This window comes from Etheostoma cragini, chromosome 14 (genome assembly GCF_013103735.1).
Source record: "Etheostoma cragini isolate CJK2018 chromosome 14, CSU_Ecrag_1.0, whole genome shotgun sequence".
Classification (NCBI taxonomy): Eukaryota; Metazoa; Chordata; class Actinopteri; order Perciformes; family Percidae; genus Etheostoma; species Etheostoma cragini.
In genome coordinates this window covers 13,719,648-13,746,767 of record NC_048420.1, presented here as the reverse complement: position 1 = coordinate 13,746,767, position 27,120 = coordinate 13,719,648, and the positions used below count along the sequence as shown (strand labels likewise).

At 40.6% G+C, this 27,120-nt stretch overlaps 1 protein-coding gene and 1 long non-coding RNA gene across 4 annotated transcripts in view; one reads left to right on the top strand and one right to left on the bottom strand.

Annotated features, from left to right (window-relative positions):
• Positions 1-22,670, top strand: part of znf704 (zinc finger protein 704) — a 47,917-nt gene extending 25,247 nt beyond the window's left edge. For 2 of the 3 annotated variants that reach the window (XM_034891145.1, XM_034891143.1), the window contains exons 3-9: positions 7,747-7,850; positions 9,261-9,538; positions 15,209-15,309; positions 15,730-16,024; positions 16,855-16,983; positions 17,087-17,178; positions 18,957-22,670. In XM_034891145.1, the coding sequence (XP_034747036.1) occupies positions 7,747-7,850; positions 9,261-9,538; positions 15,209-15,309; positions 15,730-16,024; positions 16,855-16,983; positions 17,087-17,178; positions 18,957-19,071 (1,114 nt within the window). In that variant the 3' untranslated portion in view covers positions 19,072-22,670. The remainder of the gene's footprint in view (positions 1-7,746; positions 7,851-9,260; positions 9,539-15,208; positions 15,310-15,729; positions 16,025-16,854; positions 16,984-17,086; positions 17,179-18,956) is intronic. The other variant, XM_034891144.1, reaches the window with a different exon arrangement.
• Positions 9,883-10,721, bottom strand: LOC117956222. The gene is made up of 3 exons (XR_004659206.1): positions 10,707-10,721; positions 10,311-10,313; positions 9,883-9,985 (listed from the first exon to the last, which is right to left on the bottom strand). It is a non-coding gene; the product is annotated as an uncharacterized LOC117956222 (long non-coding RNA).
• Positions 22,671-27,120: the final 4,450 nt, after the last annotated feature.

Sequence of the window (27,120 nt, the reverse complement as noted above, 5' to 3'; positions counted from 1 at the left end):
AGAAGCTGGTTGAAGGAATAAAAGTGGCAGGCTATGTTTGCACAGTCGTACAAGTATAACACCTCTGGGGAAAAAAAAATTTTTTTAGTTTGCACGGCTACATTTAAACTAGAAAATTAGTGGAATATTCACTCTCATTAGCCATGTAAACAGCTTAGTCAGAATATTGTCTTTTTTTCAGAATAAGGGCAAAATCCAAAATATTATGTGCATGTGAACGTAAACTTAACGACCCATCTTACACAGTTAATAAGCAATTCTCTGTACAGTTCAACATAGACAATCTATTAACAGTTGTCACACATCCTCATGGTGGCGCCAGAGGAAGATCAGGGGATCACAAAATTCAATATGCTTTTTCCTCTGGTGATCATAAATGTCTGTTCGACATCTATCTACCAGTTGTTGAGATGTTTATTGTTGTTGTGTCTGGACAATGGTGGAGCAACCAGTCGAAAGACCAACATTGGCTTCCCTAGCCATGCTGTTAGTGTGGCTACTGATCAGTTTGAAAAAATGTTACCACAGATGAAGAAACCATATTTGCCAGCAATGAATGTTAACCATATAGTGCCAGTATATACCACAACAGGAGCCAGATTGTGCTTTTATTATCAGTACAGAAATACATAAAATGTGGCTATTGAAACCAAGAGACGACACTAAGCACGATAATTTATTTTGGACATCACCTTCATGTGCAGTAAAACTCGTAATGCATCCATAAAATGTCCCCTTCTCATAACCCATGTGCTCAGCTTTACAATATGGCAAACACCGGTCTGCAGCTGTCGGCAGCACCTGTGCAAACCTCACATATACCCTTGCGTGTGTCATAGGTGTAGGTCTAGAATTCACACATACACGCCTTACAAGAAATTAAATAGGCAACACAATTCTGTAATATTTCCATTTGCATGTTTGTCAGCTTTGGTAGAAAAACAGTTTTTGGGATGTATGTTTTCTATAAAGTTAAATATGGTGCAAAACGCGAGAGCGCGTAGATACGATGTGAGCACTTGTAGAATATGATTTGAGAGCTTGTAGAAAAAAATCTGTACTCTTTTTTTTCCTCTTTTTTTGTTTTTCTTTCACACAGTGATTACAACCTCTCGACTCTGTTGCTGCAATGTGCTCTCTTACATCACACAGCGGAAAGTCTAGCGTTTGCTAAACAACCAACCAGCACACTTATAAATAAATACATTTTAATTTAAAAGACACGCGTTATACCCACTGATGGCAGTCCGTCCGCGGCTCCAAGACCTGGGGCTCAACGCCAGTGTTTCAGTTTGACTGTTAAAAGTCTTGAGGTAATTTGACGTTATTTTCAGTATTTAGAAGCAAGCTGGATGCTAGTTAGCTAACGCTAGCTTTCATGCTACATAAATAAGCGTACAGAGTTGTCCCTCATCTGGCAATAGAAACCCTGCTGTCCCCGGCCGTCCTGTTGGCTCAGAGCTCCACAGACTAAGTCCACAGTCACAAATTAGTTTTGCACCAAATGTATCGCAAGAAGTGTTGCAAAAGTCAAGGGCGGAGACTCGCCACTCTCTGATGCCAGGGAGCACATTGCAGCGACAGATTCGAGAGGTTGTAATCTCTGAGTTGTGGTTCTACTGGAAAAGTGACTGAAGTGGAAAAACAAAAAAAATACGAGTACAGATTTTTTGGCAAATCATATTCTACAATTGCTCACATCGCATCTATGTGTTCTAGTTTGACTACATTCGTGGGGTCCAAAAACTAGGAAAACAGGATACTTGTGGGGTCCAGATAGCTTTGTGGGGCCAAAATGCTGGACCCAACAACTTTTAAAAGGCTTTTTTTAAGGGTTAAGACTTGGTTTTAGTATAAGGATTAGAATTAGGTTATGGTTAGGGTGAGGGTAGGGATTAATGTTAGGCATTTAGTTGTGATGGTTAAGGTTAGGTAAAGGGGCTAGGGATAACCTTACAGATAGTGAGACAAAGTGTGTGTGTGTGTGTGTGTGTGTGAGAGAGTGAGTGGGAGATCAGATAAGAACATGGTATAGGAGGCGCTTTCTGATTTATAGAAGCCTATTGTGGAGGAAATAAAAGTCATAGTCCAGTGACTGTAATGAACGAGCAGACCTCCCTGTACTGCTCACCATAAAAGAGACGGACACACACACACACACACACACACACATACAAACACACACACACTCCTTGGTGTTGTCTTGCTCACTCACTTTGCTCATAGTAGGATATTGCACCAACAAAATTGAAAGAAACTCAAAGTGTGGGAGGGAAAGTGAGCAAGGGTGAGAGAGGCAGAGAGAGTTTAAAGTTAGTCCAGCAGGGGTGCAGGGAGGAAGAGGAGAAAACGACAGACAGAAGAGTGTAGGAGTGAGGGGTGTGCTGGGCAGCATTGGCCTCTGTTTCCAAGGAATTCCCATAACTCATTGCACCTTTCAGCTGTCTTCATTATAACTGATTGTTGGTGATGGGTGACAAAAAAAGCTACGAGGGGGTCATGCCTGTTTGTCTGTGTTAAGATTTACCCTGGCCAATTTAGTTTGAATTAGTTTGGAGAAGGGGTTTGTAAGAAAGATTTCAATTTTAAAATGTGTTGTGTATCTAAACTTGTCAAGAATTTGACCTTCGATTATTTTGTTTACCCTGGGCAGAAGTTTCCTCTCATTAGCTTTAAGTTGAGGGGTGTTGTGGTGTGCTGGCAGCCAAATGCTGTACCAGGATAAGCACTGACCAATTATTTGTTTCAAAGGCAAGATTTATAGATACTGTGGCTTCACTTAAAGATTCCCTTGAGTTCATTTTCGGGAATCTTTAAATTCAGTTTTTAAGCATTTAAGTTCAAAGAAGTGAACATGGGATGGTTTTCTAGGTATATTAAGGGTAATAGCCTTTTGCCTTCACTCTGCGGTCCAGTTCACCCCAAACCACCTCGATTGGGTTCAGGTCCGGTGACTGTGGAGGCGCAGCACTCAATCACTCTCCTTCTTGGTCAAATAGCCCTTACACAGCCTGGCGTGTGTTTGGGGTCATTACCCTGTTACCATGCTGTCCGGATGGGATGTTGCCTGTCGCTGCAGGGTGCTGTGGTAGCCATGCGGGTTCAGTGTGTTTTAAATTTTGAATAAATCTCCAACAGTGTCACCAGCAAAGCACCCCCACACCATCACACCTCCTCCTCCATGCTTCCCAGTGGGAACCAGGGATGTAGAATCCATCCGGTCACCTTTTCTCCGTTGCACAAACACACGGCGGTTGGAACCAAAGATCTCAAACTTGGACTCATCAGACCAAAGCACAGATTTCCACTGGTCTAATGTCCATTCCTTGTGTTTCTTGGCCAAAACAAATCTTTTCTGCTTGTTGCCTCTCGGCAGTGGTTTCCTAGCTGCTATTTGACCATTAAGGCCTGATTCTCGCAGTCTCCTCTTACCTGTTGTTCTAGAGATGGGTCTGCTGCTAGAACTCTGAGTGGTTTTCATCTGGTGTCTAATCTGAGCTGCTGTTAACTTGCGATTTCTGAGGCTGGTGACTCGGATGAACTTATCCTTCTATCCTACTTATAATTCTAAATTTTTTGGACTGACTGACCTTAATTTCTTAATGTAATGATGGCCACTCGTTTCTCTTTACTTATCTGATTTGTTCTTGCCATAATATGAATTCTAACAGTTGTCCAATAGGCCTGTTGGCTGGGTATCAACCTGACTTCTGCACAACACTAATGGTCCCGACCGCATTAATAAGGCAACGAATTTCACTAATTAACCCTGACAAGGCACAACTGTGAAGTGAAAACCCTTCAGGTGGCTTTCACACTTCTTTTTTGTTAACTACGTAATTCCCCATGTGTTCATTCGTAGTTTTGGTGCCTTCAGGGGTAATCTACAATGTAAACAGTCATGAAAATAAAGGAAACTCATTGAATGATAAGGTGTGTTCAAACTTACTGTACTGTGTGTGTGTGTGTGTGTGTGTGTGTGTGTGTGTGTGTGTGTGTGTGTGTGTGTGTGTGTGTGCGCGCATATAAATATATATAATTGCACCCTCTTGCAATTTGTCCATCCAGAACAGGCCCACATTTCATTGGATCACAATAACATCTACATGTCAAACTTACATGGCCACAGTAACTTGATCCCCTGTTTTTGTCTCCCTCCCTGCCCAGTGTTTAATTTGAAACAAGACACTGCCACCCGCCCCCCACAACTGTCGAGACTTTGACACACACACACACACACACACACACACACAAACACACACACACACACACACACACAGCCAAATCTCCCACTTAACTCATCAGAACCCCTGAAGAGGGAGCTGTTGTTTTATGTATCTCCACACCCTCACAGGGGTGTATCCCAAAGTCGAATTCAAGCTCGGTCAAGGCTATTAAATGATCAGACAATGTTTAATTTTTTTTTAAATAGATATCTATACATTTTAAGACACAATTAAAGACAAGGTTAGTCTGCTCATCCACACCTTGTTAAGGCAGTAGCCTGAAACACAGGCCATATCAGCAGATTGAATGTACACAAACTGCAGAGTATGTTTTCTTCTTGAATGATTGTCTTAAGAGCTTTAGTAAACAAGCTCTTTACTTCATTTTTTTGGTGATTAAGCTATACTAACATGATTATAAAAAGGCTCAGGGGTCTGATATCAGGATGTGTTGAAAGCAAGTTTGTGAAGTAAGAATATAAAAATGTGCATACGAGCGACACACAAACATGCCAATGTATGAACCTCGTTTTATCAGAACTTATCCATCCATTAACCCTTCTGCTACGTCTACTGTCACATCATGCATTTTATGTGTCTGTCCACCACATACACACACACATGCTCTTGGTGTGTGTTAATTATAGCCATAATAAGCACTTGGACCAAAACTAAGTTTGATAAGACCACTAATGGCAAATGTAATTTGGGGAAGTTCCCCTTCCCGCTCTCTTTTCCTCTCCCTCTCATAAATCACATCCTAATTATTAGTCCTCCTAATGTGTTTTTTTTAGATTTAGTCTTTCATATTTCAAGATAGACAAAGCACCCACTATTTATTGTCTGTCTCAGTTGCCATGGAGTTGATATCTACAGTCACACGATGGCCTCCCAAGGTGACTAGGAAGTTGTTTTACGGCGACGTAGGGTGGGGGGTTATGGGTGAAAGTGGCAGTTGTGCGCAGCTTCGTTTCTTGATTTATGTGGAGGCTGTAATGACATCATATACAACAGTCGAAAGGGTAATAAATTAGACTCAGCTAATGGAGGCTGAGGCTCTTTCTTTGTTAGCTCTCACAGGGGAAAACAATCTCCATTTTGCCTTAAAGTTAATACACTTCTAATGGCTTTACATTAATGTTGAAAATGCAATTTATTTAAAATGATGCTAACGTTTTAGAGTTTGTCCAAAACTTTAACTACAGTGCAACATTTTTATAATTATTCTTTTTTAAAATCTTTTTTATTAGATCGTGCAGATAGACAGGAAATGGGGGAGAGAGAGGGGATGACATGCAGCCAAGGGCTGCGGTCTCATAATAGTTTCTTGTTAACATTATCCAGCTTGTATCAGATCACTAATCTGTTACAACTGAATCAAAATTATAATAAAGTTATCTCTCTTCATTTGTTACCCAGTGCCATGCTGTTTCTATAGATATAGGACCGCATATCTATTATCTTTAATATAAATGTTTAGACAACTAAACAGTAAATAAATTATCTAAAAATCTAGAAGTGAGGAGTCATAAGTATGTATTTCAAAATTCTTTAGGACGAGTGTCAACTCTGGCCAATGAGCGTTGCAGTTAAAAAGAAAAAGGAAACATCAAAGAAATTGTTCTCAATTCAACTGCCTAAACAGTAAGAGCTGCTCTGCTTCCCTGTGCTTTGTTCTCTACCGCCCGTGTTACCTATTATGGAAAAGGTTTACTCTAGACATGGTAGATTCAGAGTGGGTTAGATAGAACATGATCCATAATGAATACTCCACCAAGTGTTTGATGAGATGTATCTACTAAGAAAACATAGTGATGTGTCCTTAGAATCATTATTGAGTCAGAAATGTCTCATTTAAACCTAATTGAGGGACTACTTTGGGGAATAACATTTGTCAGCACATCTTTGTTAGTTTGACACATGTGGATTCAGGCACTTTCCTTTTCACTAGATTTGTTTAAGCTTGTTCAAATTAGATGGGTAGCATCTGTTCCTCAAAGCTATTCTAAAAATAAACCTGGGGAGTCACGACCGGGCTTCGACTGGGCCCCTCAACACGTTTCACGCAGTTTTTCTTAAGCCTGTCTGCTGTTGCTTTTGATTGTACAGTATGCTTTGGGTCATGTCCTGTTGGGGTGTGAATTGTTTCCCAAGTGAAAGGGGCAGTGACACATGTCTCCCATTTCCCGTCATGCTTACAGTGGGATGTGCGCCAGAGTGCAACACGATTGAGGAGCCTTTTGCCTTTTGTTTGTATCCTGTCATAGGATGGTTTTTTTTCTGCCTTACAACACAGATGCAGTGAGTGTAGTGATCACAGCCCAAGCCCTCTTGTGACCGACATTGTGTTCCTGAGTGTTGGGTATTGTGGTTACTTGTAAGGCCACTTTTCTTGATATTACATGATTTTATTGTTTTGTTTTTTAATTATTTCATTATATGTTAGATGAAATGTCGTTAAATTGGGAAGATGCAGGTTTCTAGATTCACTCTCACATCTGTAATCTCAGTGGGCTTTTACTGCTTTATGAAATTGTTCTTGCTGTGCATATTTATTAGAACGAATCAGCCATTATCCAGGACAGACTTGATTTTAAGGATCTAATAAACAGTTGGACAGGATTTGTTTTTACATGCCACTTGCAACCAGTGTAAGAGTACTGTAGATGAGTGGTAACTACAGATACATGTGCTGATGGAAGAGAACAATTGTTGCATTATCTCACAGATTTTACATAACTTGTATCGGCTCGCTTCTAAGTCGGTATTTATTTGATGTTTGCCAGGTATAAGAAGAATAAAAGATGGGTTCTTTATTTCAATATATGTGTTGCCTGTATTGGATTTAAACCAATTAAGATGCAGTGAAACCATTTGATCTTAGTATTTGTAAAAACTTGGTGATGGCTGATGTGTTTTTTTTTTTTCAAGGCAGCAGGAGATTTCATCATTGTAATAGAATTGACTTTGACCATTTGGCTTCAACACACAATCAAAGCCTTGCTTGCTCAGGAACAAAACACAAGAGGATGAAGACAACTGTGTTCTATAACGTGTTTGACACGCACCAATTAGAAGAGACAAATATGTGGTGTGTGTAGTTAGTCTGTCAAATGGATTGGCTAGTGTGTTTGCTGTACAGCACTGAGCTTGTGTTAATAATACAGGGATTTAGGGATTTATTTTTTATTTTTATTTTGTATAGCAGCATTTCAGCTGTACAATGCTATCTGGGAATTGTATCAATCACCTGTAAAGCATATTTAAATGAAAAACATGAATGTAATTAGCATATATATACTGTAGTCATTGCAGCTGAATGCAAAAATGAGTGAGAATTTAAACTAGAAGGCCTGATTCTTGTCTGAAAACATTTGGAGGGAAAGGAAGAAGACACATTCTGTGTTCTTGCTGCCCACTTCATGTCCAACTTTATACATTGGCATATGTGTGTATTGTGTGTGCATATAATGATAATGTATGCTCAGTAAAATTCTATTTTTCTGTTGTGTTTTCACAGACGGTCAGAGGAGGAAGTGGACATGGACAAGGTGACGGCTGCCATGGTGCTGACAACCCTCTCCACCAGCCCCCTGGTCAGAAGTCCACCTGTTAAAGTCAATGGTGAGTATTACAGCTAACAACTGAGTAAGTGGGGGGTGGCCTTTTGACACAGTGGGTTTTGTCAAATACAATATGCTTTGACATAATCTTTAACTTTGATGTATCATTTCCTTCTTCCAGAATAATTATGAAAAAAAGAAGCCCAGCCTTTTTGTTCCATCACAGCTCGCTCCAAAGCTATCACCCACTCCTCACACACACACACACACACACACACACACACACACACACACACACACACACACACACACACACACACACACACACACACACACACACACACACACACACACACACACACACACAAATGCCGGCTCTACGCACACACCAGCGCACGAGTGAAAACATCAGGCCACTAACGTAGGCTACGGCAAAAGCTCTGCGTGGAGCCTCCGCACAACCATAAAACGGACTTTAGAATTCTCTTATCAATGAGTTCTGCAAATCCACACAAGAGCACAATTAGTCTGGATCTTTCCCACCCAGTACTTGGTGGTTAAATGTACATCCCATACATCTTGCACAGATGCAAATGGATTTTAAATACCAACTGTACAGTTTTATTTGAATGTAGTTATACAGATGTCACACCCATGCAGACAAGTTGGAGATCATCCAATGTGCATTTACATCAGTACACACACTAGGTTCTAATGCAAAGTGCATCAAGCAATGCATCGTGGTTGACATTTATTTCTCATAGTCTGCCATATGATTGTTCAACTGCATTAATTCTAACTGTCATTAAAAGGTGTTTTCTTTTCTTTTTTTGTATTTCTGTACCACATAGCCAAATGTATTTCAGAACAGCTTTCTAAATGTTGCTGAGATACTTCCTCTTTAATGTGACAAGTTGTAAAGAAAGATTCAGAGACACCCCACCAAGAAGCAGCTTCCCTAAACCAATGAAAGCAGGTCTGCTCTTAACTCTTAATCTCTCACAATAGACTCACACACACACACACATCCCTCAGAACACATACATACTTTCTAATACACACTTTACACCCTCCAAAGTTTCCCTAAGCCTCATCCTTCACAAAGTGAAATGCCGTTTGTAGCTGACAATAAAAAGAAACATTTATTTTATCCCCAAAAAAACAAGACCTTGAAAGTGTCTCCGCGAAAGCACAGAACAAAAAGGTAAACTTTTTTCCTTAGTGCTGGGAGGTTTTTTGTGTGAAGTGCAACAAAAGCCATCTAAACTGTCTTGATCTCCCATCATGGACAGAGGAACACCAACACATGTTGCTGTGGTTGAATCAACTACAGACCTGACTCAATATATTGGATTTGTTGTTAGATTTACTCCCATAATCGACCTTTCTTCCTCACCCTATTCTCCCTGTTGTCCTTTATTCCACCTTCCCTTCCACCCTATCCCCTTTCTGGTCACCCCCATCATCTTAGAAGGTCTGAGTGGTTCGTGGAAGGACAACGGCTCAGCTGGCCCCTTCACCCCATCGAGCAACAGTTCTTCAGGGGGCTATTGGAGCTGGTCTGCCCCTAGTGACCAGTCCAACCCTTCTACACCTTCTCCACCTCTCTCGGCCGACAGCTTCAAGCCCTTCCGTGTGTCTAGTGTGGGTGGTGTGGGATCCTGTCCTGCAGGGCCTGAAGACCCCAGCTTAGATGAGCAAGACGGCAGCAGCCTGCTCTTTGATGAGCCCATCCCTCGCAAGCGCAAGGTAAATACGCTAGACAACATCTGAGTTTGAAGGCTGAAGGCAAAGGCCAGTTCTGCTTCTGTAAACTCTGAAACCAATCTTGGTGAATTAGTAGGGGTCTTATAATGACTCATTGCACCGATGCATCGCGATGCTGACGGGGACGATTCTGCATCGATCCAGTGAGAGACCATTATCGATTCATAGCCTAATGATGTGGCTTGTTAATTTTCCGGTCGCTGCTTTTTTTTTTGTTGCCTTTTGACTGTTGTCAGCTGTAGGACTGGGCTTCGTTCAAAATGTTTAGATCCAGTGCCAATTTCAATACCTTCGTTTTAAAACTGGTTCCTAACGAGACTTAATTCCGATACCGTATGTTTTAAAATCCATTTTAACATCAACACAAATACATTAAACACATAACTTCTATTTTCCACCTTAATTGTGAATCAAAACATTTTGGTAAAACTGCTCACTCAGAGTAACATTAATTACACTGGTTGTGCTTTTGGATAGGGGTGCGCCAGTTACATACTCAGGATTGTAATCAATCCCAACTCGGTCAAAATTTGCAAACAAAAATGCGAAACCTTTTTTCCACAACATGAAAATATAATAAATAATAACAAATAAATTAACAAATTACATTGTGTCCAGGCTAATATTGAACTAACTAAAATGCAAAGGAATGTAAACAGTGACTTTTTAGTGCAAACTGCATAATGACACAAACATATAACTATAAACTTGGTGACTGCCCTGTTGTCAACATTGAACTACCGTAATGGGGAACTAACTTCAGTGCAAAGGAATGCCATTTATTTGCCTTGTTGCTGGAAAAGTGCTTTGCCTTACAACATCGTTGTCAGGGCATTGAAAACCACTGTTGACCTCTGTTGTGCCTGCTTGTCTCTGACGAAGTGTAACGTCACCACAACCGCTTTCGCCTCTCCATTAATATAATATCACGTGAAGTCTTGAATAACTGTAACCACACTTAAAACAACTTCGTCGGCATTGCCGGGACTCACTGTGACTTCAACAAAACTACAGCACCGACGTAGTTTGCCCAAGTTTACTCCGTCTGCAACTGTGCGTGCGTGTGCGTGTGTGTGTGTATGTGTAAGCTTCGCTCTCTGTCAATATGCAGAAAGGACAGATAAGCTTGCGATTATGCACTCTCAGGTACCGAAATCTGGTACAAAAATAGTATGAGTTTTTAATTTGCTGCCATAAAAGTATTGACGTTTGGTGCTTGAATTTGTTGATGAAAACCATGTTTAGCAATATATAATAATTTTGAAGAGGTGATTCTTCGTGATAATGATTCAAATCTTTTACAGGATAATCTTTATCAAATCTAAATCCCAATCCCTACGAATTGGTAGGTAAAGGCATTTCTACTATTGAAAAACAAATAGACATGGAGAACTAATTACTACAAACGTGCAATTATGGAACATTTTAAAATCATCATCCACACCAAAACACCAGATTTCATCGGGAATTCCTGCCATCAGCACTGAGACCTCAATCACATAACTGTTTCATGATGTTTATCATAAAACAATCTACACATAAGATGTTTGTCCAAAAATTCACCTTACAAACAAACCATCAGAAATCTAAAAATCCATCAAACAACTAAGATGTCGGAAAAACACAAAAAGTAAATGCAGGATAATTACTAAACCTCCTTTATTGTGTGAGCAGCTATATTGACAAACAGGAAGTCTTCTTAACATTATTGCTAAAAAGCCCAATAACATGTCAAGCTCACGTTTCCAAAAGCTATGTTCTCCCGTTCAGACTAAAACCTGTAATGTGAAAAAGGATTGTTCTGGGCTTTGAAAAGGCAGTGTGAGTAATGGTTTATTGTGGATACTGTAGAAGGCCAAACCAAAGAGACAAATATGCATTTCAGATAAAGCTATCTTGGTATGGACTAGGTCTAAGTGGCTTTAGTCAGAAAAAAACTAACATTTTTACTTCCTTAATCTTCAGTTTCTGTGAAATAAAAAAAAAAGTTTTGTGATCATAACCGTTTGTGCCCTAGGAGGTTTAGAAACAGTCACAACAGTTATATCTTTTAATTCAATGTGGAGCTGTCAGAGTGACATGTTAAAGGGGTTTAAAAGGGAACGACAGCACCTCTCCCAACAGGTAGATGTCTTAATAAGAAGCTGTCAGATCTGTACATGAGCTGCTTGATTCCCTCCTTCAGCAGGTAACACACCGTCATATTAACCTCTGAGGTTACGGATACAGTTTAGACTCTGACTGACTTTGATTGGCAGAGATAAAAATGGGACAGGAAAGGACACACAGCCTTTTTGCTTCAGTGTTAGTTATGTCTTTGCTGATGTTTTTGACTTGTCTCATTCTCTCCACACCACTGACAGCTCATCACATCCACAGCTCAGTTTCCCATTTATTATTTTTTCAGATGAATATTGCTGTTCTCTCCCACTTTATATCTCTTACTCATAATCAGCACACCTACTTGCTGGCTTGTGAATTGCTGTCAAATCCTCCATCTATTCCTCCTTTCACTGTGTCCACCTTTCTTCTCCATTTTTGCACTCCTCTCCCCTTGCTCTGTGTGTGTGTGTGCGTGTGTGTGTGTCCTTCATAATTACTTCTCCGCCTGCACATTCAGACGCTCTGTAACGGCATACTCGCAAAAGCAGACATAAAGATCTTTCTGGCTTCATGTTTCCTATTAAAATCAATAAAGGCTCTTGGGTGAGCTCCACATACTATACTATACTATCATCTCCACATCACTACATCATATTATATTAATTGGGCACTTATCACAAAGACGCTAGACAAAGACAAAGAGCTAGGAAGGTTATGGATGAAGAATAAAACAGGGACTAACAGGAAGTACACAAACACGAAAAGGGAAGAGAGAATAGAGTGTGGATGAAGACAAAAACTGTTTTTCCTAATATGCTTGGATAACAATGTAGTTGACTTACATAATCACACACACACACTCACACGTGCTATATGAGCGATGCCAAGGTTTCACATTAAATTGCAAATTTAAATAAATTTCACATCTACAAGCTCCTCTTGTGCTCTCGCTTCTCTCTTGGCAAGACAATACTGTTTGGAGCTCCCCATTTAATTAACTGAAATTTAAAAGGGAATAACACACTCACACATTCGATGACACACAAAACAGGCTTTTATTACCCAAAGACAAAACAATGCACGGGGGACAGATGCTTGTTGTTTGTGAATGCGTTTCTGAAAAAAGAGGAGGAAAACTAAAGAAGAAAAAATCATCTTGTTAAAATTAAATCAGCCCCCTCAACAATAGTTTGATGGACAGGCCTATAAGACCATTTCTAATGGCTCAGAGTGAGGTAAGCAGGAGAGCATGGAGAAAGCACACAAGGCTCCGTGATAAACAATGTCCCGTCTCGCTAGGAGGCCGGTGGTGTAATTACATTAGACTGTTAAAGAGACAGGAGCAGTCCTCACACAGTTCAAGTTGTTTAATACCTTTGTTGATAGTATACAGTGAATATTCACAGTTTTTACTGAATTTAAGTTTGACAGCATTGTCAATATGACACGACAAACATGAGCCACATTTATCTTTAGCAGAACATATACTACAAATATGCAGCCCTCTTTTAAGGCACACTTTTCCATTAGGATGACTATAACAATAGTCAAATATTAACAAAAAAATACTACAGACTTCGGTTTTTATAAATAGAAAAATAAAGCATGTGAATGAATGTCTTTGAGAGCTATTGCTGATATGTTGAGATATGTTGCTGTCCAGTTTCCCAGTAATGCTGCATGCCAACTACCTAGAGAATCATCAGGTTTATCACTTTCACTCCCCAAGTCTGGACATCCTGGCTACTGTACCTCACCCGATTCTTCAGTCTGTTTGATACATCTGTTGTGTGCTGTGGGCATCAGTTTGTACAAATCAAAAGAATTCTGTGCAATGCATCTGATCTGTGTTCCACTTGAGGGTTTTTGAGAGAGATCCTGAAGTTCCCAGCATAGTGAGTTAGTGATAAGGCTGCCTTTTTATCTATCCTTTATTGTGACTATTATTGCCACTGTTTATCACACCGGCGCTGTCAGACACCGCCTACCTGAAAGGACGTTTTTCCTCACCACTGTCACACTGAATGCTTGCTCTTGGGGGAATTACTGGAATTGTTGGGTATTTGAAAAATTATAGTGTGGTCTAGACCTACTCTATCTGTAAAGTGTCTAGAGTTAACTCTTGTTATGATTTATCACTATAAATAAAATTGAATTGAAATGGAATATTTCACTAGCCTATGTTCCCAAAATGTACAATGTTTTGTTTCTGTTTAATCTCTTAATTCCAATCTAATGTTTTAGTTTAATTGATAAATTATTATTTGACATAGGCCTGTTTGGTTTATGGGTTTATCGTATTTTGCTATGGTTCTGCCTGTAATGTGGGGGGGTAGATCAGCTGCTCACCAGTTTAATTAAGGAGAGTGCGTGCAGGTGTGCCTAATTAGGTCATAAGTAGCTGAGCACTCCTTAGGTGTTTAACAATAGGTACATAGATAGATAGATAGATAGATAGTTCTACAGTGGATGACATTTTTATAATATTTGGGGTGCCTATTGTTGTGGGTGCACATATCTATATATAAATAGTAATATTAGCAGTAAATGATCTATCTAATTATAATGGTATTTTCAGATACGTAGTATGAGAAAGCCGAGTTTACGGCTTTCTCAGTTTAGTTCACCCTATAATCATCTATGCAGGTGGTAGGGTCCAGTTGGGTGCAGCTGAGAGGTTAAAAGGGCCTTTGGGAGATTGGGAAGATAGAAAGGACGTGGCAGCTTGCTGTTATGTTTGATTGCTGTTATTTTGCCTTAGTTTAAATCAGTTTTTGTATCTATCTATGTTCAGTTTGTGCCTGTTGTTTGAGTATGTTTTTTTATGTTATTAATAAACACACCAGCATTTTCACTTCAAAAGCTTCCTGTCCAGCCTCCTCAAAATATTCAAATCCATAGCGCTTTTCATTTTGTTATCTATACATTAGCATTTTGAGTAAAATGATAACCTTGACTACAATAACCATTAGTTTTCATTGCACCTACTGGTGTCACTTCTATCCATCTAGTTTGTCATTTCTGTCCAGTCTTGCAGTGACTTCACTTGATGCTGCCGCTCTATAATCCACAATAAAAACACAAATATTAAAATAAAAAATTTAATCGATAAATAAAGTCCTAAACTGACCCCTTAAAATGTCCAGTATGTGAGAGCCTCCATTATAGTATGTTATTCAGTCACTTGGGAAGCCTGAAACATTCTCCTACCTGCCTGACAATGAGGAAGAAATTGAAATGAAATTATGTACATGAGGATGGTTGACCAACCCTGGAGGAAAATACCAGATATACCTCACCTTTTCTTATATAGAGATGGATTTAATTAAATGAGGGAATGAGTTGGATGGACATATCATAAAGAAAACTCAGGGAGTTGATCTGTACCCATCTGATTACTTGTCATTTACTCTGTGGTTTTAAAGGAAGTCAATATGAGAGCGACAACCGAACACGGATGTTTTACTGTATAAGGAATCATGACTTGACGGCAACCACATATTTCTGTCAACAACGAACCATTCATGAGCACCTGTGTGTTTCTTGCAGAACTCCATGAAGGTGATGTTCAAGTGCCTGTGGAAGAACTGTGGCAAGGTGCTGAGTACCGCTGCTGGCATCCAGAGACACATCCGCACCATCCACCTGGGGCAAGACACCAACTCACACATAACACACTGCCTACCTTAGTTGCAGTCCACTCAAAACCTCCAAAACAGCTTTTTTTCACTTTGATCACTCACCCCTCCAACCAGCTTCATTGTCAAAACAGCAGATTAATGGCTAATTGAATTATTGCCACGGTAACCAACCTGCTCCTGGCGAGAGGTTGGAAGCAGAGAACAATGATATCGGATGAATAACACATTTATACTGACATTCGATTAAATTGAGGTCCCAAGCTGGTTAACTGCAGATGACGGTGTTTTGTACGGTTGGGGGAATGTCATTAATGTTGAAGAAGAGCAGGGGTCGTGTGTGATCGCTTCGACAATTTGGCTGTACATTCTACATGGAGTGGAATAATCCGAATTCACAGGGCCATTTAATATGTTTTAATCTGTTTGTAGGCGTAACTGTGACTCGGACTGCAGTGATGGCGAGGAGGACTTCTACTACACAGAGATCAAGCTCAACACCGACTCGGTGGCCGATGGGCTGAGCAGCCTGTCCCCTGTGTCTCCGTCCGTCCTCTCTCCCCCTCCTCCTCCCCCCTCTCCTCTCCCGGCTCTCAGCCAGCTGTCCGACTCCCACAGACCTCCACAGTACTCCGACACCAAGGAGCCTCACGCTGGCGGCACCACCCCGCTCAGCCGCTCCGCGCCCAGCGCACTCTACCTCATCCACACGGATCACGCCTACCAGGTGAGAGGCCACAGGGCGCGAGGGAGTTTACACATGTACAGACACACATAAACGCACCCTCACACAGGCTACATAAAGATCGGTGTACAACACACGCAATCAATGCACTCTCTGAATCAATATACACACCACAACACACTTGTGAGAATACACAAAATACTATCAGGGTCCTCATTATCCTGATTATGTGTCACAGTGTTTACAAAAAAAGTATTGATGGCACAACGACTTATGCACTCTTGCTCCCGTTAGCAGCTGTGCTAACAGTTTTGGTAAATTGGCACACAGCAGCAGGTTTGAACAGTTATTTGTAGCTGGTTTAATGACACAACCCATCAATTAGTGTAAGGGCTATGTGTGTGTAGTTGCATGTTTTGACAGCAATATAAGTTATTAGTGCTTAATTGAGAAGTTTTTACAACGTGAGATACCTAAAGACCTTTCCTGCAAAATAAAAGGACAAATGAGGCTCAGTTGTTTTTACAGTTCAGTTCCAGGGAGCAGGTTGTTTTAAAGTAACTTAGACATGGCTAATGTTCAAATGAAGAATTGTCAAAGATTTTTCTTTTCTTAAAATTAAAACCAGATACACAACCTTCAGGGTTTCTTTTCCGCTTTGCCAATAATAATAAAAATAATTAATTATTTGAAACTCAGTTTTCATTAAAAAAAAAATTAAGTGAAAATTATCAAACCACACAGCAGTTAAAAACACATGAAATTATTTAAAAGTCAAGGTTTTGAGAAACATGCTTTGGAGAGGCCATAAAAACACTACTGTTAAACGTACACTGTTCCGTTGGAGTATGAACTATGACCTTTGACCTCAGGCCACGGCTCCAGTGTCCATCCCGTCCAGCAGCAGTAACACGACTAGCTCCGCCTCCACCAGCTTCACTCCCACCAACAGCTTCAGCATCTCCTGGCAGTCACCGCCCGTCACTTTCACCGGGACCGCAGTGAGGAATCTTTAATGCACATGCAAGACAAAGCACTTATTCTCAGCCACATACGTAGTTACATTTGTCTTCTTGTAATCCCAAATCTGTCTGCCCTCTTTAGGTGTCCCCCAGTAAAAGCCATGGCTTTGGCGAGCAGCGCTCCCAGACCATCGCCGTCCTCTCATCCCCTCCAAGAGCCACCACTGCCATCAGGTAAGGGATCCTCACTGCTCGCCAAGTCTTACCTGACATTTCCTTTTTAGCTTTAATTAAAGGCCGAACAAACTGGATGCACATACAAAGCCCAATTGCAATAAAGTTGGGACGTTGTGTAAACCTTAATAAAAACAGATTACGATGATTCCAAAAAGGTTGGGACAGGGGCAGGTTTACCACTGGGGTACATCCCCTTTTCTGTCAACAACACACAATAAGCGTTTGGTAACTAAGGACACTAATTATTAAAGCTTTGTAACTGGAACTCTTTCCCATTCTTGCTTAATGTTGATGATGTTGTTGTTGATGTTGCTCAACAGTCCAGGTCTCCGTTGTCATATTTTATGCTGCATAACGCGCCCCCCATTTTCAATGAGAGACAGGTCTGGACTGCAGCCAGGCCAGTCTAGTACCTGCTCTCTTTTACTTCCAAGCCATGAAGTTGTAACAGACATGCAGAATGTGGCTTGGAATTGTCTTGCTGAAATAAGCAGGGATGTCCCTAAAAAAGACATTGCTTGGATGTTACCCATGCTATGGACACTAACACCCCCCCCCCCCCCCCCCCCCCCCCCCCCCCCCCCCATACCATCACAGATGCTGTCTTTTGAACTTTGCGCTGATGACAATCTGGATGGTCCTTTTCCTCTTAGGCCCAGAGGACATGATGTCCATGATTTCCCAAAACAATTTGAAATATGGGCTTGTTGGACCACAGCACACTTTTTCCACTTTGCCTCAGTCCATCCCAGATGAGCTTGGGCCCCGGGAACCCGGTCTCGGGCATTCAATGTTGGCTTTTGGCCTTGCCTCTTACGTGTAAAGATTTCTGCAGATTCTGTGACTCTTTTCATGATATTATGGACTGTAAATGATGAAATCCCAACATTCCTTGCAATTGTAATGTGAGAAACTTTCCAAAACTGTTGGACTACAGTACATGCTTACTAAAAGAAAACAATAAAGTTTATCAGTTTGAACATTGAATATATTGTCTTTGTAGCTTATTCAGTTGAACATAGGTTGAAAAGGATTTGTATTCTGTTTTTATTCACAAATTGGGGTTTGTATTAGATATTACCAAGGCACAACATGTTAAGCCAATGCATCTAATATGATTTTCTACTTCAATAAACTTTGCTGAGTGAAAAACACTGTGTGGTTGAAAGGTGAAAAATATTGACTATCAAAAATCAGCTCAATGACCAATAATTAAAAAGAAGTCCTAATTAATCGGTTCAGCCTCTGTTCTGCTTAATCCACTTTTAATAAGGAGCCGAGCTGTTTCAGAGATATATATGTATGATATATGTGGTGTTTCCTATTTACAACATTAGGACCTTGTTGTGGAATGGCAGTTTAGCTGCAATTAAAAAAAAATGAAGTATGTTCCTCTGAAAAAATCTGGGGAGAACAGTTTGAAATGCACTTATTTGCTTTCTTGAGTTAGATAAGACGTTTGATTAACACTCTCATATCTGTACGGCAGCCGGTTACTTTTGCCTAGCATAATGACTGGAAACGGAAGCACTAGCCTGCCTTTGTCCAAAGCTATCTAACTCTCAACAACCATATATATTACTAGTCTAAAGTATCTCAACTCAAAAAAACATTCTATTTAGATTTGTTTTAATGGAATGTTTTTTTACCACAGGTTTGGTGTGTACTATGTCTAACTACAGGTTTCTGCGAATTTGATGCTGGTGCTCATGATAATATAGATAATAATTAACAGTGTTCGTCATCATGACAGTTTCATCTCTTTTTCTCTTCAGTCGGAAGGTGCGCGGTGAGGGCAAGAAGTGCCGTAAGGTGTACGGGATGGAGAACCGTGACATGTGGTGCACCGCCTGCCGCTGGAAAAAGGCCTGCCAGAGATTCACCGACTGAACGCTCCCCACCAACCTCACAGCGCACCACCCCGGCCACTGCTGCCTTTCGCCACAGAAAGGGGCAAGGGGCATCGTTTTGCATGCATTCGGTTTTCTTCAGCTCAAAATCACAACTCTCCGTCAAACGCCGTCGCTGCCCCTGACGTGCCCCCACCACGCGCGCGCTTCACTGAACGCCAGCTGTAGAAGGAACCAAAAGACAGTGGAGTCCAGGATTTCTAGTACTGCCTCGCCATTCCCAGTTTTGGGAAACCCCAGGGCAGCTAAACAGTGTAAAGAAAAAATAGATCTAAAGATTTCTCTTGTTTTTTACGTTATGTTCAGTCTTGCATCTTTCTATGTTTTGTAAAGCTCTGGTTTCTAAACGAGAGGTCAAGTCAAAGAAGGGGTCCGGAAAAAAAGGCCAAAAGCTTTTTTATGTTTTGTCAAAAGAAAAAAAGGAATTCTTCACTTTTTTTAATCCAAAAGAAGAATTCAGTTTTTGAAGACTGGAGGTAAAAAGCATGGAGGTAAAGCTCACAGTTTGTGTTGCTTCTTCAACTTGTTCAGCTCTTTTGTTTTATTTCTGGACTGTTTGAGGTGATCTTTTATCACTGACATCACATCTTCTCCCGGTTCCTCACCTGTTCTTCACTCCTGACAGCCCCGGGCGAATGTACAGCAGAGTCGGGAAAGGCAGGTTGACGTGTTGAGAAAGTGAGGAATAGAGACAACCAGGGAGAATGATCAATGCAACAAAGATACATTTTTCAGACAGGAAAAGCAGATGGACCATGCCATTTATTTACCACGTGGAAGGTACAGCACAGGTATTCCCCTACAATCAACGCAGAAGGCGGGAACTGTTTTCTATGTCGCTTTTTTAACCAGTTTATTCCTTTTCTTTGTTTTATCAGGGATGTGATTCTAAAGAAATCAAAAACCAGCAGCTTGGGTTTATACTATATACAGCACAGTCTCAATAGCTTCTCTTTCATTACACATGACAACTTTGCAACCAAATACTCCTTTATCTTATTCTAAATGTATTTGGTTTTTGTAAAGGTGTTAACCATGTTTACTGTTGTTGATGTATTTTTTTTTCTCTCTTTTGGTGACACCAAGACTGTTTACCAACCACCTGCTAAAGAAAGTGTGTTAAAAGACCTTCCTGACAGCAGTGGAAGCTTGAAGTCAGCAGCGTGGAGGCCATACAAAGATAACCATCTTTCACCACATACAGAGAGACCGATTGCCCTCCTCCTCAAGCAACTTTGACACATTCCCAAAGGGAACAAAATCTCTTTGTGTTTACGTACGCCACAGAGGCGCATCTCGATGATCCAAAGGGGGAGGGCTGAAAACCAAAAGTGAGGCACTTGCACTGTACGTGTGTGTAATGGAGCACTTGGTATGTTTGTGGTTACTTCTTGAGGTGAAAACGTTTCTATCTTCCACTAGCCCCCTTCATTACCAACTTATTATAAAAGGAAGTAAGAGCAAAAAAAATAAGTTGCTACTCCCCTTATTGGAACCAATGTTTGCTCCAACAGTGTTGGGTCTAATAAGTTATAAGCACTAAATTAGGTCACTCCTTTGTTGTTTGATGTGCACTGCACACTTTATTCACTTGGCAACATGCAAGCTAAGTTTTGACTCCAGCTTTCACCAGCTTCAGCTAACCTTGTAAATTATGAGGTCAAAAGTGGGATTGGTGAAACAAAATCTGATTTGTCATTTGAATGTGTTCATATGAATTCCAGCGTGCTCGTTGTCTCAAAGGCAGGAAACAAAATCACATGACCAAATACTTGACTTAATGTTTACTCTGTTGTGATAAATGGCCCCAACTCTTTTGTCACCCGCGGCTGTGTCCTACTTCATTACAATGTGCTGAAATTGATAGAAATATCCAACAAATGTTTCTATCAACAGGCACGTTGTGATTCTGTTCCTGCATTTACTCTCTGCATTACATGAAATTTGCTTGCACGATGAAATCTTGGCATTTCTGTCACGCACACACACAATCATTTTACCCCAGAATTATTCAAAACCAACACCAGCTAATAAACGCCCATACTCGCCTGTTTAATATACAATACAGTACTTCCGCAACTAAAAAAATTCTTCTTTTGCCTATTTTTTTTGTCTGTTCATGTACATATGTAGTTCTTGTATTTTCTCTGAGCTCCAGTTTATGACCAGATACCTTGGTCATAACATTTGCCACCTTATGAACAAGACAGGTTCAACCATGACATTGAGTTAGGAAATAATGTACCGTACAACCTTTAAAAAAAATAATTGTGCTTCTTCCATGCCGTTACATTGATGCTTCAGTGAGAAGTATTTAGATTATCTCTGAACTAATTTGCCATTGTATTATGTGAATTGTTTAAGAAAAGACAAATCTATATATATACATAAAGAAAAAACGTGTTAGAATTTAAAGTCAAAGCAAAAAAGACTGATTCTTTTTTTCATATATATAGAGTATATACCTGGATATATATGCTGTTGATACATTTTGTTTTCATGTTCTGCTGAAGGAAATGTTGGTGGGTAACTGTAGGAGGGAACCCGCTTATAATTCTCCCCGCAAGCCAAGCTTGTTATGCTTGTTTCAGTGAGTGTGAATCGCACGCTCCCTTCTGGAGCTCCTTCACGTCACCCACCCAGCGCTGCTAAGCAGAAATCAACAGTTGAATAAAACCTAAACTCTTATTTTCCCTTTCTCTTTTCCCGGAGCCGCGCAGGCCCTCTTGCAATTAGTTTGATCGACATCTCTGTGTGATTGCGCTCTGTATAAATGTGAAGGAGCCCCAGGCAAAGTATGCGAGCTGCCACTGAAGCACGGTGGTCTACCTCCCCCCCACCCCCAAACCCCCTAAGCAGTGCCCTTCCACCCAAGCAGTTCCACTACATTATCAAATGGCCTGTGGCGATTTCCTGTCAAGCTCCTGACGAAACAACACTTTGGGGTCCAAGGAGGTTTTTGTTGGTCCACACATCAATGGCTAGATTTTTTTTTTAACTCCATGCATTTACAACTGCCCTTTCTCCATTATTGTGATGCCTCATGTTTGTGTTCGGACCATCTCCTTCATTGGTAGTTGGGGAAATCTGGCTGATCAGATTCTGTCCAGGTGCAAGTCCCTACTGTATTTCAGATCATAGAGATGTTTTGGCGAGACTGGATATTTTAAATGGCGGCATCTCCAGGCAGCTAGTAATATGATTTGGCCAAAATAAGCTCACACCCTTGTTTAGGGTAAATCCAAATCCTCAAAAGGATATTTGCTGCCATTCTTAAACCTGTCCATCTCTTCAGTAAGGAACTCACTAGTTGCTAGTTGTACTGAGGTTATCTTAATCCCATTCACTGCCGATGGCACAAAGATGACGTTAGCATTAAGGGGCTCTCAAAGGCACCCAGGTTTGTCTTTGCATAATGTAAACACTGGTGCTGTGGCCTCGGCAGGGGAGAAATCAAGGTACTATAATCCAATGCAGTGCTGTTTCTCCTATGTTGTCCTCCGATCATATTAACTCCATTTTGTACACAATGTTATGCTGTAGAACATGAAAATAAAAAAACATCCTGCCTCAAGCCTATTAAGTGTCCGGACACAAGTAGTGATGGGGTCGCCCCGAACCTGTTGCCTCTCCTGCTTCTTCATCCATTTTTATGGTTTTATTTTGCTGACTAGTACTCATTGCTGTCTCCTCATTAGTTGTGCTCCGTCCTGTAGCTAAGAGCAAAACAAAATTTGCTCAAAATCAGTATATTTTGTATTATATTACAGTAAAATTTCTCATGCGAGCATGGAAATACTTTCCATATACCCCAAACAACAAAAACATTCAAAGTTCAGACTAAGCAAAAAGTTCATTTTTGACCTCAGAAACAGCCTAACAATTTCAGCTCGAGGTCCATTTACTTGATTGTTGCGGAACTTTTGACCGTATCTCACGGTCTTCATCAGTAGATTGAGTTTTATCAGTTGTCATGAAACTATATATGTTCAAACGTGTTTCTTTAGTTTTACATAACAACTGAGCCAACTCAATCTGCTAAAGAAGACCATGCGATACAACCGAAAGCTCCAGACGGAGTGAAGTTTCCAATTTGTTGGAAGTTTTCCAAATACATTACACATGACAGCTAGCTGTTGAGCATTACGCGTAGTTGCATTCTTAATCCTAACTGACATCACAGAGTTTTAGCAGTCCAAAAGTTAGCTTTCTTACCCAACATAACATATGTTTCATCAATGTTGTGAGATGTTTGTAATATTGGATAATTTACTTCCTTTTGGGCAAAGCTGGCAGAAAAAGAGGGATCATATATTTTCACTCCCAAATTGACATTCTTATGTTGCCATATGGCATCAACCTCCAGATCTGATCATCTAACATTCATATTGGAGTAGAAGTAAGCTCTCAACCCTGCAACCCTGGGGGGAGTGAGCAGCTCTACATGAATTTAGAAATGACCCGCCATTATAAACAAGTGCTCACACAGCAGAATTAAAACTGTGGCATCAAAGAGCCACAATAGGCGGTCTTGTTTTCTCTAGTGAGAGTGATATGAATACTTATGAGGAGGGTTTTTTTCTCTTCAAATGGAGCGGCTGGTCTGGCTTTTGTTCTCTGCTGTGTTTGCCCCCTCCGCTGCCGCCTAATAAAGGGCTGAGCGTTCAGCTGTGATTTATGAGTTGAATAAAACAAGATAGCATAATTCTGCCTACGGACAGTGTAAAAATCAACTCTTGTGAGTTACTAGGGACCCTCCATGTACATGTCCTCACAAACACACACGCACGCTATGTCCATGCACTCATTGTCCAGGGTAGCTACTTTAACAGCAGTTCATATGTTGACAGTTTTATAAGCATACATGGTTTATGTACCTGATCCTCACTGAGATCAATATTTCATACATGACAATACTTGTTTGTGATAAGAGGCTGACACTTATATTATCCAAGTAATGGTCAATATATGCTACAATATTTATAGATTAAGCTGCAGTACACTATATCTAAGCTACAGTATCAGTGTGTATCAGTTTGTTTATGTGACATCCCTGACAAAAAAATCCTACTTTTTTCCAGATCCAGACATTGAAGTTAGAGTGACAGGTTTTCAGGAGGCCCTCTCAGCTCTGTGGATGCACATCAGCTGATCATCCACTTCTAGCAGGCGATAAAACGTGAGCAGATGCCCACAGGGTCGTTATCTGCCCTGGTCGCCTGCAGCTCCTGCTCACAGACCCTCCTATGTTCTGTAGAAATACCACTCAACAATAGTCAGGGAGCATTTGGCACTCTGTGGATTCAGACGTCATGTGAAAATGACTGGAAATGTAATTGGACTTTTTCTTAAATTTGACTTTTTAAGAAAGAAATTGACTATCTTCACAGTCGAGTACACATGAGTAGTCTTAGCGTTGCCTTGCACGACCCTGAGTATAGATAAAGTAGCAGTGTGTCTTCAAAGTGTCCAGATCTCGCCAACCATGGGGCCAGTTCCCATGGCAACCATGCTGAGGGGCAACTCCGTCGATCTCTGCTCCTTCCAGAGCAACGGCCAGGGCGATGTTGTTGTCAATAAAAAGAGGAGGGTCCCTCCAGCCTTCATTCTTTCATTTAGGATTGTAAAGGAGGAGTAAGGTTAGAAAGAGGACGAAATGTAGGGGGGAGAGGGGCGGGGAGACAACATAGTTGATTTAAAAGTCCTTAGCATTGGTTTCCAGGAGTGGTTTTGCCCTCATTATGGTTATCTTTGAAGGAAGGAACAGGGCAGAAGTCCTGAATGTGCCTTGATAAGCCTAGAGTTTCTAGAGCGGACCTCACCAGTCGCCATGTTTTTGACTAGAAACTGTGTGTGGAGGGCCACGGCGCCGATGATAGAATGTCTCTGGGCCTGGCTTTCTATACCTACGATTTAAAGATTTGTTTTACAAAGAAATGTCCTGTGAGTTGCGTTCAGAGGCCCCTTTGGCCTAGGTTCTAGAAAGACGTCGCAACGTCTAAGAGTGACTTTTCAACTCTTTGCTCTGAACTATTTTTTGATCCTGACTTATGACTTATGACTCCTCTCTCCCATTTGTACACAAGCAACAAACAAGGAAGCCTCATTCAGCAAACCGCATGTGGAACAGTCGGTGAGATGATCCGTTTTTAGTGCAGGAGCTGTTCAGTCATCACCTGCTTTGTGTGAAGGTGGGTGAATGATAATAAGGCGGAAAGAGAGAAAAGAAAATCCCTCTCATTAGCCTGTATTTTAACATTGGATGCAATTATTCAGAATATTAAAGCCTAAAGATTAAACAATATTTCAGCCACAGCTTCTTTAGTTTGAACTCGAATATGCAACCCAGAGACCCACTCTTTCCTTAAACTGGATCATCTCATTGGCTGTTTTATCTTATTACAATCATGTAGACCTCAAGAACCTAATGACTGTCACAATGGATTTTTACTCTCTTTTTTTTTTTGTATATTGAGTATATTATACTATATGCTCTGGTCTAACTGTATTTTTAATACTGCATGTGCATGCAAATAAGGAAATTATGAGATACACGTAAATGTGCTCTGTTTGTCTCTTTGGCATCCATGACAGGTTGGGAGCAGCCAGAGTTGCTTCAGTACACCTTTATTTTATTTTAACTGCACATTACGGAGTTTTGTTTTCAAAGCTTCAGATTGGTAAACAAAAAAAACGTTCTGTCATATGTTTTCAAATCTGTACTAGAGAGCCATAAGTACCTGTGATTCCCTGCCGGCACGGACCAATTTGTCCCAGTCTGAGTGAGGCTCTCTCCATCTTTGTTGTGTGTGTATTAACAGTTAGCCGGTCCCACAAGAGTCCCACAAGGGGTGCTTGTGGAAGACAGATTACTGGAGGAGGCTGTGCATCTCAACATGAGTGTTGCAGTGATGGGAACAGTTGGAGTTATGAAGAGGTCTGATTTGTTTCTCAGTTGTTACTTTCCCCACCTGCATCCCCCGACCCTCTGCTGAAATCACACAGGATGATATTTTCCATATGTGTAATCAGAAAATCTTGTAGTAATTGTCAAAAATTAAGGAATATGTATTGCTCATGATACTTTAACTAACCCCTCTAAAAGGTAAAACAACAGTTGGCAGCGGCTGCTCTCCACCCTGACAGGGCCGGTACAGTAGGTTGCATTTTATATCCTTTTGAAGACTAAATGTACACGTTTGATATATGTTTCTAGACTGTAAACTAATCCTAGATGCAACACATTTTCCTTCTCCAGATCTGTACATGGACAGCACATTTAGTGACACAGTTGGTTTTAAAATGTTAACACTACATTTTCTGACATAAACGGGGTCAGGATGTCATTTACTGAGCAGCGTCAAGTTCATAGTCAAGTTTTTGAGGACATTTCTAAGGAACAGACAGACATTTGGGGAAATTAGATTATTAGTTAACTTGCTGAGAGTTAGATGAGAAAATAGACACAGACTTATTTATCTACCTCTCGGCAAGTTAGTAAATAATCGTGTTTCTCAAAATGGAAAATTAGTCCTGTAATGTTTCGTTTTTTTTTATGTGGCGTTCAGGTGAACAGGGCCGGACAAGAAGGGAAAGTATTTAACACTGTTTGGAGATGTGTGAGCTCTTACTTTCATATACAACAAAGGAAAAAGGTTCTGGCCGGATCTCACTGAATTTGTCTTCTCCAATCAGTATCATTTTCCTCAAATATCTGATTGTTGAAAAAAAAAAAAAAAAAATGTCATTTGGCTGAAGGTTGGTTGTCAACACCAGATTTTTCAAACACTTGTCTGCTTCAATAGGAATGCTTGTCTCCCAGAGCCTCTCCTCACCACTCTGCTTGTTTTACACACTGTATATGTAGAGAAAAGTACTGGAAGAGCTCCCATAGGAGTCATGAATACATGGCCTGGTGTTTCATCATGAGTGCAGGATGAATGAGATAACAAATTATCATTCTGCGCTGAAAAGGTTAAAGATGCCTGATGTTTCTAAATTAGCACTTTCTCTTTCCCGTTTTCCAGTG